The sequence below is a fragment of the Argentina silus genome (genome assembly GCF_951799395.1).
Source record: "Argentina silus genome assembly, chromosome: 11".
Taxonomy (NCBI): Eukaryota; Metazoa; Chordata; class Actinopteri; order Argentiniformes; family Argentinidae; genus Argentina; species Argentina silus.
The window spans coordinates 20,214,105-20,229,104 of NC_139665.1; the positions used below are offsets into that span (position 1 = coordinate 20,214,105).

At 44.4% G+C, this 15,000-nt stretch overlaps 1 protein-coding gene across 1 annotated transcript in view; it reads right to left on the reverse strand.

The window, feature by feature from the left end:
• The window catches only part of csmd2 (CUB and Sushi multiple domains 2), a gene marked incomplete at both ends in the record, with an annotated part of 212,746 nt that overhangs the window by 73,090 nt on the left and 124,656 nt on the right, over nucleotides 1-15,000 (reverse strand). Inside the window, 11 exons of the mRNA XM_083680039.1 lie at nucleotides 695-821; nucleotides 2,383-2,574; nucleotides 2,958-3,114; nucleotides 3,296-3,465; nucleotides 5,156-5,344; nucleotides 6,122-6,337; nucleotides 7,724-7,840; nucleotides 8,309-8,497; nucleotides 11,075-11,262; nucleotides 12,710-12,848; nucleotides 13,951-14,145. Coding sequence (XP_083536165.1) covers nucleotides 695-821; nucleotides 2,383-2,574; nucleotides 2,958-3,114; nucleotides 3,296-3,465; nucleotides 5,156-5,344; nucleotides 6,122-6,337; nucleotides 7,724-7,840; nucleotides 8,309-8,497; nucleotides 11,075-11,262; nucleotides 12,710-12,848; nucleotides 13,951-14,145 — 1,879 coding nt within the window. The remainder of the gene's footprint in view (nucleotides 1-694; nucleotides 822-2,382; nucleotides 2,575-2,957; nucleotides 3,115-3,295; nucleotides 3,466-5,155; nucleotides 5,345-6,121; nucleotides 6,338-7,723; nucleotides 7,841-8,308; nucleotides 8,498-11,074; nucleotides 11,263-12,709; nucleotides 12,849-13,950; nucleotides 14,146-15,000) is intronic.

The window sequence follows — 15,000 nt, forward strand, 5'->3', positions numbered from 1 at the left end:
AACACCGAAAACTTGGCAGGACCAGGAGCCTGCTTTTGAAGGACGAGAGTGGGGCGAGGACGGGTGAGGAGAGGTGAGGTGTCTGATAAACAGCACAATTATAACATCTGACCAATTACAGGGCCTCTTGGCGCCGGCCAGATTTCATGCAAAATTACGTTGGCCAAATGAGCAGCGATTACTGTGGACGCCTGTCTACTCATTAGCTCTAAAAGGCAGAAGAGGAGGTCAGACACACACACACACACACACACACACACACACACACACACACACACACACACACACACACACAGACACACACACACGCACACAGACACACACACCTCTGGAGTGACGTAGACACTTAGCCTGTCCTTCACCCAACACTGAACTCAGAGGCCAAACACAGCAGCACTGAGGATTAGACCTGTCTCAGACACCCTCTGCATTATTGACATGGGTGGAGAGATGAAGGGATGGAGGGCTGGACGGATGGATGGACGCAGGGATGAATAAACAGTAGGAGGGATGAATAGATTGTGTGATGAAGAGAAAGATAGATGAGGAATACATGGAATGATGGATGGATGGATGGATGGATGGATGGATGGATGGATGGACAGATATAAAGATGAAGGAAGGCAGGTGCTTAGGGATACAAGAATGGGAAAGTGATATATAGGAACGACAGATAACACAGTTGTGAACTGACCCAACGGTGCTGCCCGGGGCGGCCTCGATGGTCCACACACAGTGCAGGTTGTGTTCATAGGGTGCTGGGTAACCTGGAGACAGAATGCGACCCGTAGGCTCATCCTTCATGGTGCCTCCACACTCCGCTAGAGAGAGAGAGGGAGAGAGAGAGAGAGAGAGGGAGAGAGAGAGAGAGAGAGAGAGAGAGGGAGAGAGGGAGAGAGAGGGAGAGAGAGAGAGAGAGAGAGAGAGAGAATGACATCCAAAGTTTAATTGATGAGGTAATATCATAGGTTCATGCAATGCAGTCCTCCATCACACTATTCAATTGAGAGTGATCTGACGGAAAAGAGCCAACTCGATGCACTCTCCCTTCTCTGGGTCCTCCTACTGTAGAGGAGTCAGACGATTCAATGGGCCTCATGCAGCAACATTCTCTTAAATGTCTCTTATATATTTTCTCTTAATTTTCCGTTAAGAGAAAAAATAAGAGAAGTCAACTCCAGATGCACCAAGCATGTTCTTAACCATCCAAATCTGCTCTCACCCAGGTGTGCTGAATGATGAATCTCACTCGATCATACATTGGAGGCGCGTGGCCGATTGTTTCTTATTAGCATAGGTAACGCCCCCCTAAACACCATATAAGGGCAGGTGTGGAGGCACGGGATTTGACCGGCGTGTGTTTCGCCTAAGTTGAGGCTCTGGAGTATCTAAAAGCAGAAACGGCTCAGCAGCCATTCATCCGTCTCATCAAATAGATCTGTGCGATCTCTAAAAATGTGTTGTCTGCGTAAGGCCTGGATGGCCAAAGCATCTAAGAGCAGAGTCTTAATTGGGATCAATGGACCAATAGTATTTATTTAGCCCACAAATGTAATTCGTCAGTCTGTCTAGTGCACCTTGTCTGGTAGGCATGTTCCAATACACAGTGTTCCACTGAATTAAATTACCTTGCTATGGACAGCAGAAGGATATGAGTGAAGTTATGACTAATGTTGCAATATACTCGACTTTAGATTGGGACATCCATCAGAGGGGGCGATGTATACATATCTATGTAATATACTGTACAGAGATGTACTGTATGTATGTCGTCCTGTTAATATCACGGATAGGGGTTTACGCAATACATCCTGCATGTGATATTGGGATTTGAAGTGCAGTTTATCTTCCCAGGGGAAACGGTAGTCTTGTCATGTTGTATAACACAAATCACGTGCTTGTCAGGAGAGAAGGGCCAGTGTGTGTGTGTGTGTGTGTGTGTGTTTGTGTGTCTCACCGTATTCGTGTACAGTATGTTTGATTGACAACAATGCAGCAGGGGAAATAATCCCTCTCCACACTTTATTACCTAATAGAAAGGCTTAGCCCCACTCAGGAACAGTTCACTCCCTTCTCTCCAGCAGAGAGGGGATAAAAGCCTGCCTAAGTGGGCCCCTGCATAATTGATACGGATTGGAGGGGGGATCTAATTTTACTGACCATGAGCAAGGAGAATGGGGATCCTCACAGTGCTGACGTAATGCTGTTTTTTGAAGCATCAGAGTAACAACCTTTACGAGACATTGTATTGAAAGGCACTGAGCTGAGATGCCCAAAAATTGCTCCCCATGTCTGCCTACAGGCCCCTACATCTCCTAAACCTGGACACTCATGATCCAATGTTGATGGATCATCACCATATCCAAAAGAGCTCAGACTTACCGACGCAGAGGGGCAGAGGACTGTCCCAGGCCCTCCTCTCCCCCCTCAGACAGGTCAGGTTCTGGGGTCCTTTCAGGGTGTAGCCTGGGTCACAGCTGTAGGACACCATGCTCCCTGCAAAGTGGCCCTTGTCCTCCTGCTTGTAGCCAAACTGGGGAACACCTGGGTCCTCACACTTCACCAGCTCAAAACCTGCAAAGAAGAGAAGGAGAGGGGGAGCGGAAAGAAAGAAGGAAGGAAGGAATTAATTCATTTATAAAGAAGTAAGGAAGATAGAGAGAGAATGATAAGAGGTAGGGTATGAAATAAGACAAAGGGCATATAAAGAAATATGATTTTTTCAACCAACCACGAACCAAACTGAACAAAGTCCTTCCAGAGCCCTCTTACTTTGCCTCAAGCTGTGAGTGATTTATTCATGCCCCTCTTTACACTACACCTGCCTTTACTATGGACACAACTTCTCATTGGCTGTTACCTGAGGGAAGAGGTCTGACTCTCCGGGCATGTGCGTGTGTGTATATATGTGTGCGTGTGTGTGTGTGTGTGTGTGTGTGTGTGTGTGTGTTACTCACTGGTGAAGTGAAGCTCGAAGCCCTTGTTGGTGTTGTCTTCGTTGCTGATGAATTCTAGCCACATGGAGCTGGAGGTGGTGTTGAGAGTGGACTCCAGCAGCTCTTCACCAGTGAACAAACCCAGCAGACGAGCACTGTTACTGCTGCCATCAAACACCTACACACATGGCGACAGAGGCAATGTCAGATATACTGGCACTGTTGGGGCAGACAAACACACACACACACACACACACGCACACACACACACACACACACACACGCACACACACACACACACACACACACGCACACGCACACACACACACACACACAAAAAAAGTTGTTTGCCGCCTCACTTTAAGCATGTCATCGTCCTCCAGTCTGAAGTCTCGTGCTCGAAGCTGGATGCCCTTTCCAGGCTGCGTCTGGATCGAGTAGATGCACTCATGGTTGTTGCCATAGTAACCAGGGTAATTGGGCGAGAGGAGCACCCCCTGCATACCAGTTACCGATGAGCCACACTCAGCTACAGCAGAGACAGAGAGGGGTGGAGGGGGGTGGGGGGGGGGGGGGTGGGGGGTTGAAGAGAATCGATAGATGTAGACAGATAGAAAAAAGAGGAAAAGGAGGGAAAAAAGCAAGGCAATACGTTACTTGTCTGCACCATACATTTTTAAACTTGTACTGTATGGGGGCATGCGGAGGGGAGGAGGTGGGAGGGATGGGGCGGGCTGGGTTGACCACTGACAAAAAATGCAATAGGTTCTTAATGTAAATCTGGGATAGGACAAAGCTCAACAAACATCGGAAGAGTTTGCAACACTCAGGTGACTTGTGACTTGTAACCTGAACGTTGCTGGTACAAATCACGCTGGAGACACTACTTGTTATGCCTTCCCCTAACCCTAACCCTAAACTTAACCAGTATAAATTAATCCCTAAACTTAACTAGTCGAAGTTACGCAAGTCGTAATTCCAAACACAACTCTTACGTTACATATCTTACATTTTTGGTGGTCAAACCCTAGTATTACGATCCACCAGATCATATTTCCAGGTCTGCAGAAACGAGTGTTTAACCACATTTTGGTTATGTTTGAGAGATATTAATGTTGTATTAATTTAGTAGCAACAGTATCAGCTAAATTCCATATCAATGTCACAAACTAAACATGTTTATTGCTCGAGCAAGTCAAGGAAAAATCCCAGACTAAATTATGGGACAAAAATAAATAAATAACACATTGCTCCAAACGATGCGACTGAGTGGATTTAAATTCATATTTATTCAGAAAATATCTTGACCCAGTTTCCCAAAAAAGTATAAACAATCCCACATAAACCAGAAGCTAGATATCATATACATAAAACATAATTACTTGCTTGAACGGCAATGTCAGCATTCTAACTTTAGACCCCATAAGCCATTTCGTCACTATATAATTGGAGTAAATCTGGCATCCAAAATATTCCTCTCTTTCATCAAAGCAGTTTAAGGCCTTTTTCACTCGCTGTGATTTAACCGGCTGTGATTTAACTCTCTCGCTGTGATTTAACTCTCTTGTTGGTTTAAGAGACTTTAAAGTAACATTCTAAGGACAAACGCAGAGGGCAACCATTGTAATACTGTATTGCTTATTGTAATGACAAAGGCGCACACATTTCTTCTTAACGGTAATCTTCTAATGCATCCATGAAGGCTTAGTCATTAAAATAACACACGGATCTGCATTCATTTGGACCATCATGTACGCGAAGCCTTATGAACCAATGAACAAAGTCAATAAAAAGCAGTTAATTCATGCCCTCTATATGATTATATTCTACACTGATGTTACACAGATACTACCCTACCAAAGTCATTGTGGGGAAGATTCAGTCACTTAGCAACAGCTGAGAAGGGTTAGGGCGGAGGTGTTGGGGAGTACATAGAGTAGTATATGGGGAAGTGTGTGATGAGGATGGATGGGAGATGGGGAGTCAAGAGGATATGAAGGGATATAAGGGGGTGTATCAGGGGTAATAGGGGTACAAGAGTGTATGGTGTGTGTGTGTGTGTGCGTGTGTGTGTGTGTGTGTGTGTGCGCGTGTGTGTGGTATGTGTGTGTGTGTGTGTGTGTGTGTGTGTGTGGGGGGGGGGGGTATTATGGGATGGTGTTTGAAGGGGAGTGAGAAGGGGGGTGAACAAAGCCAAATTAAAGCATGTGACCACCTACCAACACACCTTGGCAGAGGGGAACTCCACACCCGCCTCCTCCCCCCCAGACACACCACCCTCGCTGGCCCCTCCAGGCGGTAGCCCGGGAAACAGGAGAAGATCAGGCCGTCACCCACCCCAAACTGCAGCCCCTTACGGGTACTGTAGGGGGGCACGCCTGGGTCCTCACAAGGCTCTAGATCATACTCTGACGGACGGACAAGAGACAAGGTGAGGGAAAGAATACAGAGAGAGAATGTTAGTATTCACAATATTTCACTGTCAATAAGAGTAATGAATATATTGTATTGTGTTGCTTTGGCAGCTTTGAATCCCTCCTTTGTTGTCAGTTCCACTTATTTGAATTTGAATTGAGTAAGAAAGGTTGCAGAGAGTGAGAAGTGGTTCTGGGCGGGGGGGTAATTGGTCCCGCTCAGTAGAAGAGTATGATTCCACCTCAGCTTCAATTCAGTTCATTGTGCGTCGCCTTAATAAACAGCTCCTCATCATCATATGAAGTGGTTGCATTTCGATCATTCCAAAAGACACATTCAACACTACTTAGAGAAGATGAGACCACCTGAGATCTTTAATATGTTAGGGGTGACTCATTCCTACCCTCCAGTGACGACCCATTCATATCTATAAATACTGTTGGCATCACACATAATATGCTGTATTATACAGTGGGGTTTTCCACTAGAGATTCTACATCTGTCAAACATCTCCTATTCTACCAATGGGCTAGATGGAGCCATTAACATGATGTTTCAACCCTAAATCTGTCTGTCCAGCCACTACATGACTAACCAGGGAATAAGAAAACACTGAATAAAACCTAATAGCTACTTATAAAACACTTACAGTGTAAGCTACACATGTGCCTAATAAGTGTTCCCTTTACTAAAGTGCTACCCTTAACCCTAACCTAATCCTCACCCCCTTTCCACCTCTCTCCATCTGCCCAGGTGTCCTGTCTCCTGACCTGAGAAGGTGATGTTGAATCCCTCGTAGGACACAGAGAAGTCTGATAGGAAGCGGATCTGAGCGGTGTAGTTCCCAAACAGGCCTGCGCTGAGCGGCGAGGGCAGTGTTGAGCCCGTCAGCCTCCACAGGGGCTGGGAGAAGCTGCCATTCTCAGTCACCAACAGGTGGTCATGGGGGCTCTCCAGGTGGAACGTGTGAAAGGTGAACTGCACACCTGGTGAGGAGGGGAAAGTCAGAGGGAACGATATAAACAACTTGTAAGCATGGTTGTGTTGGTGTTAAACAATGTGTGGATTTGACTATTGACTATTGTTTTTTGCCTTTCATCATTTTCTGCTGTTAGTGAATATTTTGTCAAAGCAGTTTGGCACGTCTACTCAAGGGTGGACAGACTTAATATAAGGCAATTTTCAGAAAGATCCGTTCAGCAGTTTTCATTAAAACAGATTTTGTTTACAATGAGAGGCCCCTTGAAAATGTGGTAGTAATATAAAGCAGTGCATCGAAATGTTTTGAAATTTGAACGTGCAGTGGTTTTCTTATTGTGTTCCCTGTTTCTGTTTTGTGTTTGTGTTCCCATGTTATGTCAATGGGAAAGGGCCAGAATGGAATGTCACATACAAGGAAGCTACTACTATATGTTTCTATGACAATTGCCACCAGTCAGCTGCACAAACGAGTAGGGCAATGCAAATGTTCGCCTCCTCAGATTACAACACATAGAGCTACAAATGCAAGCAAGCTATTTGTCAGCTGCTGCTGTTGCTACTCAGTACGACTACGGTCGGTTTTCAATATATGATATCAAGTTGAAGCTTTCCGTTTCATTTGGCTTGGCTTTCTGCCAGGTGATAGACCAAACTCTGTCTCTGTCTCTCTCCCAAGGATGCTATTATTGCAGCTAGCAATGTAACGTGTGTAATACCCGCTAACCAATGCTAAGTTAAAACCAATGTGATAGTTAGCTGACTACACTTTGTTTTCAGCTCGCTGTCTGTGTAGCGTAGCTAGACCTTGCATTGCTCGCTAATTAAGGAACGCACTGCTCCCCAAATGCCTAACTAGATGGACGCTTCTGCAGCTAGCAGCAATAGCCTAATAATACAAAATGTGTTGTTGTTTAAGCAATAACACACAAGAGGCCGTGCTTTATCATGAATAAAGCTGAGGGGGGTTGTTAGGCTAGATTGGAAATTCTTCTGATCCACTAGCAACATGCCCAGTGCTGAGTGTAGCCTATGTTGTTTGATGTACAGTTGCCCTAAAAAGCTACTGTAGCTGTACTGTAGTCTTTTTCAGCAAATGACAACTCAAAATATCTAACTTAAAATGTACTATACTATGTGTTCTTCATATTCATTCAATAGTTACTCACCATGCACAATTTTCTACAAAATAAGTTATTCCTTGACGGTAATGCACTGTGAGGGCTGTGATTATGGAGATGTGATGAGAGACATCTCCCTTGGTGCTCTCGCCTTGGGCTTGACTCACAGCGGCTCATGGCTGTGACGTCTCCAAAGGACTCGGTGAAAAACGACGTTGTAACTGAAATTGAATTGGACTGGAGTGAGCATGTCGACATAAGTGGTCTTCTAACCTTTGCCATGCGACGACTCGATCATCCATGTGCAGTTGAGGTTGTGGGGGTAGAAGTCTGGAAACCCGGGGGACAGAATGGTTCCTGTGTTACCCTGGATATAACCTCCACACAATGCTGCAGAGAGAGAGAGAGAGAGAGAGAGAGAGAGAGAGAGAGAGAGAGAGAGAGAGAGAGAGAGAGAGAGAGAGAGAATACAGGAAAGAGGTGGATGAAAGCAGACATAAATGAAATGTACACATATCATGGATAAACTGGTCTATGCTTTTACAATACACTAAAATTCAGTTTACTAGAGGTGCCCTTCAGAAGGGCATAAACATGGAGGGTGGATCTCGTCAATATCATTGCATAGAGAGGAAAATCAATACTGGCTTGAAATATAAAACGCATTTATGGTGAAATAAGCAGGGAAACTGTAAAGGTTAAGACCGGTCTCTAACATATAAAAAGCATTTATTAGGAAATCAGGAAAGACACTTTTAAAAGGTACCACCAGTCCCTAACATAAAATCATTCAAGTAACATAAGGCATCAAATAACTCTCAATCCCTTACATAAAACATTATTAACGATGGAACATACCATCACAGGTGGGGAGGGGTCTACTCCACTGGAAGTTCGGTTCACATTCGAGGGGTTCTGGGTCGCTGAGTGTGTACCCTGCTTCACAGCTGAATGTTACTAAGGCTCCTACGTAGAAGTCATTTCCATGACGCTGGCCATTGACAGGAATACCGGGGTCAACACAGTGGTCCGACTGCAGCTGCAGTGCTGGGAAGGAAATACAACAATGAAGATAACCTATTTGGACGCACATGCACGCACGCACACTAGAAGCCTTGGGCTCTCATTACTATCCAAAGTTCCCAAAGAGAGATGTCAATTTGTTGATGTTGGTGTAACAGAGTAATCATTGAATTAGATCAATGCCATGCAAAAAATAATGCAGGGTTTGTGTTTAGTCAGGACTTAATAATCATTAGAATAACGTTAGAATAACATATTGACAGACAAAATTGCTGTAACTGTACATACAGTAATGCAAAAAATAACCCACCACAACGTAATCAATTTAATCATTTAAAACAGGGAACAACAGGCAGTCACATGTGAAACGTCCTGAACATGAAAAAACTGTCTGTCATCGAAGCAAATGTGTCTGTCTCCCTGCGCGTCGGTTTTATGTCCTTATCATGAAAACACAGTCTCGGGAAAGACAGGCATAGACCTTGTGCGCTGCGCCCCGCGGATATACAACATAGGGTACCGATGAATGATTGCAGTTCATCAACAGACATGGCCCAAGTATTGTCTCCTTCGACCCGGTGCAGCTCAGCAACAGTACAGTCGTTGATTTGCTGCAATATGCCCATGTCACATAAACAATGAAAACTGTCGAGTGTGCTTTTTCCTCTTGCAGGCGTAGTAGGCCCCGGCCTCTCAGTAATGACATTGTATGATGTCATTCTACCTGCTGCGTTGGTGCCTGCGGGCTCTTCAAACACAGCTGTCCCATCCTTCCCAGGGCTCTTGCCTCACCACGGATGGTGGTGATACCGGCTTCTAGTCGGTTCTATTCTGATTCTACTGCGGGGGAGTCCGAGGAATCGGAGGCCGAGGTGACACCTGCTCAGTGGTTACTGTTGTGATTATTTTTTCCAGGGAGCCCAAGGTGTCAGAGGCCGAGGTGACACGTGTTCGTGTCGGTTCTATTCTAATATTTTTTTGGCGGGTAGCCCGAGGCGTCAGAGGCTCAAGGTCGTAGTCAGGGTCAGAATCACTGTAATCATCGCTGGCGCTAACACTGTCATGTATATGAACGACACCATGCGCACCTGCACCTGCTCAACTAATCAGCCCCGCACACCTGCACCTGTTCAACTAATCAGCCCCCCACACCTGCACATGCTCAACTAATCAGCCCCCTGCACACCTGCACATGCTCAACTAATCAGCCTCACCTCCTTGTATCTTGTGATCTCTGCATCCCATCACCATCATACATATCCACACATCGGCATCTCTAGGGAGAAACCTAACTAGTGAACATGAACCAAAAAAAGATGCCTTTGCAGGCTGGGTGTGCGCTGCACAGGCTTTGCGCATTGATCGTGAAAATACCTGGTATTGTCTTCCTGTCTTTGTATGCAATCCATTAGGGTTGACATGGGTAAGCCATTACCCAGAGCCGGTAAGAGCAGGTGTTAATCACACCTCAGGATGTGACATGGGGATGTTGGTTTTTAAAAAAAGCTGTGGTAGTCATGAAAATTATATGTGAAAATGCTAACATTTGTATTCTTTCCATGTCTGATTTTGAACGCCATTATCTTAAAAATAGACATTTAGTCAAAGTCAGGGAAGTCATTTGAGAGGACTAGTGTTAACGGCTGTAAAACAGATATTTCTGGTAAAATAGGGCGGAATTGACCACTTTAACAGTCTTGACATGCTAATGGGTAGCACGAATATGCTTCAAGGTAGCATAAAAGTAATACTGACATCTCAAACTAAAATGTCCCTGAGTCAGGAGTGTTATTTAGAACACAAAGGAGCCAATAGAAAGTCCTCTCACACTCACGCACACCTTCTGTGTCTGTCTGAGTGGTGTCTCGTACTTTAATAAATGATTAAAGCTTAGCTAAGGTTCACACAGTGATGAATTCAAAGGTTACGAACATTAGTCACACAGGCATAAAAAGGATAACAAGTCACTGTTATATTGTGTTATATTGTTATATATACACTTCACTGTCAGAGTTGACCCACACCAGGGGAGGCTGGTGAAGGCACAAATCGGAGGACGGGCTCATTGTAATGCATGGAATTGAATGACCGTGTGATACCATTCCTTATTCCATTCCATGAATTACAATGAGCCTGTCCTCCGATTTCTGCCTCCACCAGCCTCCCCTGACACACACACACATGGTATTAAAGTGCGTGTATGTGTGGGAACAGGTTATCTTACAGTATCATCAATCTACAATTATTTCATAATTATAGGTGTTCTGATTTAAATTACTGCACGCTGAAATGGGTAGCCCATGGTGTTCATTTTAATAGTAGGCCATTAATATCATCTCACATATACTGTGATTAAAATGCTTTGTCTTTGATAGCTCAGTACAGGCCCAGACTTAATTGTAGTAGCTAAATAATCATGACATATGAGAAATGGAAAATGGTGAAATACAGTATTCCCTCTTTCCCTCTAATAAAGGGTACCCTTTTCCTCTGTGTGTGTGTGTGTGTGTGTGTGTGTGTGTGTGTGTGTGTGTGTGTGTGTGTGTGTGTGTGTGTGTGTGTGTGTGTGTGTGTGTGTGTGTGTGTGTAGATGAAGCTTACTCTCATAGCGGATGCGGAAGCCAATGTCAGAGTGGCTCTTGTCGGTGGAGAAGAGGATGAACAGGAAGTTGGAGGTGCTGATGAGGAACTGGGGCACCTGGGTACCCTGGTAACTGCCAATCAGGGTTGAGGAGGGAAAACGCCCATCACGCACTTCCAGCACATCATAATTCACCTCTGTCCGGAATCTGGGGGAAAATAAAATAGTGGTCAATCAGAGGAAAAACAAACCTTAGAGATAGAGATATATAGAGATATATTTATGCGATCAATGGGCATATGATAAATAACCCATGGCGTGTTAACAAGCATATCAAGCACTAATGTGATGGTGTGTGTTTCCTCTGTGTCTGCCTGTGTTTGTTGTCCCTTCCAATTTATCGTCAAAGAGATTTACAAAATGTTGTGTTTCACAGTGAAACCGTCCAGCTAAATGGAGCGCAACACCATATTTTATTGATGCTACATAAAATCACTGAGCAACAACCATTTACGTTGTAATATACACAATGAATGCAAACAAATTGAACTACCCACATGCATCACAAACATGTACACACACACACACACACACACACACACACACACACACACACACACCACAGAGGTGACACATGGTGGTTTGATGAATCCCCCTTATGTATTCTCTGGACCCAAACGGAGTGTGAATCTCATCTATCACTATCATCTTATTTATTAAACTGCCAACAATCTCCTCAATAAAGTTTGCCGTCACCTTAATTAACATGAAGGATGGAACCCAACCCGACTTCCCCAAAAACAGGACTGCTGAGAGGCACAGTGTTCCTAGGAACTAGCTGTCGGCTTCAATTAACTACTCTTGACATTCATTAACAACATTATTTATTTATTAATCAAAGTTCCTAATTAATGCATTAGCGTCCTTGTGTTCTCCACATTGCTGCTTTCTCCCGGCACCTGTGCTGAGTCTATGAGATGTTTGCAAATTAGTCTTTTGCCGTTGGACGTTCGTTATCGTGACATCGGTAGGGTGAGTTGTGAGCCTCTTGCAATGCCTTAATGGTAGATGCATGTAATAGCAAATTGAATATGATTGAATACTTGCATCTTAATGCACATAATAACCAACTTAGCTTATCTGGGTATATAATATGACACAGCAGTTTAACAGCAGTAAGCCTGTGAATCTTGTCCCTTCCAATTCTTCATCAAAGCAATGACGAAACCGTCCAGCTAAATGGAGCGCAGCGCCATGTTTTATTGATGCTACATAACATCAAAGAGCAACAAACATTTGTGTTGTATTCATTTTTCATGCTACTCTGGCTATCATGGTGATGAGACGGACGCGTGCAGACAGAGGCTTGTGAAACGCTAATGTGGCTTTTGATCCAGCTTAGCTAGTTGAGCGAGCCCCCCCCCCCCCCCCCACGTCGGTATGTGTGTATCCGTGTCCTTCTGAGCGGAAATCAAGTGAAACGATGAAATAAATATGAAGGTGCTTGATAATAAATCATGATGTTCTTCTGCATTAGCTCCATGGGAGAGAAAGTGACATTACGGAGAGTGTGAGAGTAGGATAGAGATCAAGAAAGAAAGAAAGAGAGAGAGAGAGAGAGACAGAGAGAAAACAATGTCAAGGCTCGCACTTACTTGTCAAAGATGATCTTGATTGGGTACCCTGGCGGAGCCTCGATGATCCACTCACAGTTGAGGGCCTCCTTGTAGAGCTCAGGCCACCCTGGGGACAGGATGATCCCACTGGGAGCCTTCAGATCCCCTCCACATGGGGCTGGGTGGTAGTAGGAGAGAGATAGGGAGAGGGAAGAGAGAGACAAAGTCAATGATGCATGTCGGTCACTGATGTGTTATGCATATTCAGTTATCTGTACATCACCATGTTTCATGGTATACATGAGGGTCTGTGGTGTTTTACTCCTGCACAGCGTAGGTCTGTTCAGCAGCTCAAGGTTAAGCATATCTCCAAAGAGTGAGTGAGGATGTGTGTGTGTGTGTGTGTGTGTGTGTGTGTGTGTGTGTGTGTGTCTGTGTGTGTGTCATAGAACAATTCTGACTGTTAATCTCTACCGAAGATGTGTCAAATACAGAAACTAAGCCTCTATCATCCTCATCGTCACACAGTAGACAGTATACTCAAAAACCTCACCTCTCTCTCTCTCTCTCTCTCTCTCTCTCTCTCTCTGTCCTCTCTCTCTCTCTGTCCTCTCTCTCTCTCTGTCCTCTCTCTCTATACCTTTGTATTTACCTGCCTGTCCCTAACCGAAGACACACACGGAGGATGTAGCCAGAGTCTCCTCGTCCACCTTTGAAATGGATGATTTAATCAGTTGCATTGAAGGACATCTATAAGACACATTACGCCACAAACGCTGGGAGATGACAGATGGTCTCGAGACAACACGGCGTTCCCTCTCATTGAGGGAGAGGAGACGTGTTTCAATAACGCCCCACTTTGCATAGGATGAATGAAAAACCTGATAAGACTCTCAAGAGGTGAGCATATATGCTATATTACCCTTCAGGACAAGTGGTATATTAGTGCTACATCACATGTTAGCGCTTAGCTAGCTTCACTACATGATTGTATTCCTGGGATGGTTAATTAAATCCATATGAGGTCAGGAGAGATGAGGTTATAATGGCTGATTAATCATGATGTATGTGTCTGGGCTCTATAGAACATTTTGAAGTATAGGCACTTTAATCAGTTTGTGGTAATGTTCAACAACAAACTCATGGATGTTTTTCTTTTCAGGATCAACTCTGGGTGTGGCGTGGTGTTGGAAAGAGGTACTGTAAGAGGTGGGATTGAGATGTTAAGGACACCAAGAGAGTATCTGAGACAGAGGAACAGCATGCAGGTCTATTCTTACCTTCACAGCGGGGCACGGCGTTGTCCCACACCACATTCCCATCCTTGAGGATGCAGGAGACGGTCTGGGAGCCGTGGGTCTTTACGAAGCCCTCCTCACACAAGAAGGAGATGGAGCTTCCCAGCTGCAGACTCTCTCCGAAGCGCTTCCCGTTGACCGGCACCCCCGGGTCAGGACACTCATTGTGACGAAACGCTGTGGTAGGTGAGAACGAGAGAAAACACACACAATGACTTCCTTGAAAACTTGAGGCACACTGCCAAACAGGGTGGAGCTCATTACCCAACACGGTCTCTTAACGAATGTGTGTACCTATATACAATAGTACTCATTCCCTATCACGTGTCCTGATTCACACATATAACAGATTTGTTGACGATACGTCAAACTGGAGAAAAAGTTACATGAATGTTATGTAAATTTGCGTAAGATGTTCATCTTTATTCACTTTGAATTGCGTTAGGCAGTTAGGCAGTATTAGGCATTATCTTTGAGTGGTTAAGGTAATGGTAAGTTATCAGGGGAAGGCATTAGCAAACATGAGTATTAACAACAATAATTGTAAATACATATTGTATTTATAGCACGATTCAAACTAGCAACGTGCGTGTTGCAAGGCAAGCTGTCAATGCCACCACCACCCCACCAGCCTCCTTCAGCCTTCCGTATTCACCTGCCAGTGTAGCTACACAATAGGAAGTTGCGTGAATCAAGACACACAATTGTGAATGTATACAATCATGTATAGGTATAACCTTTGATTAGGAGACTACTTTAAATTACAGTCCCTGCAATGTCACTATGCTAATGCGAATCATCCATTGATAATACATTGACTATGCAGAAATACTAACATCCAAGGTTATTGTCATTTGTTTAAACCCTCACCAAATGATGCAAGTTTCTTGCTTAAACTTTTCTGCGACCATTTCGCTTTTTGCTAATAGACACATTTGTTTCACTTAGCGAGCCATATTGATTCATACAATTACAATTAACGTTTTAGAGTTAGTGTGGAAACATATGCAGCCCATCGACACCAGATGACAC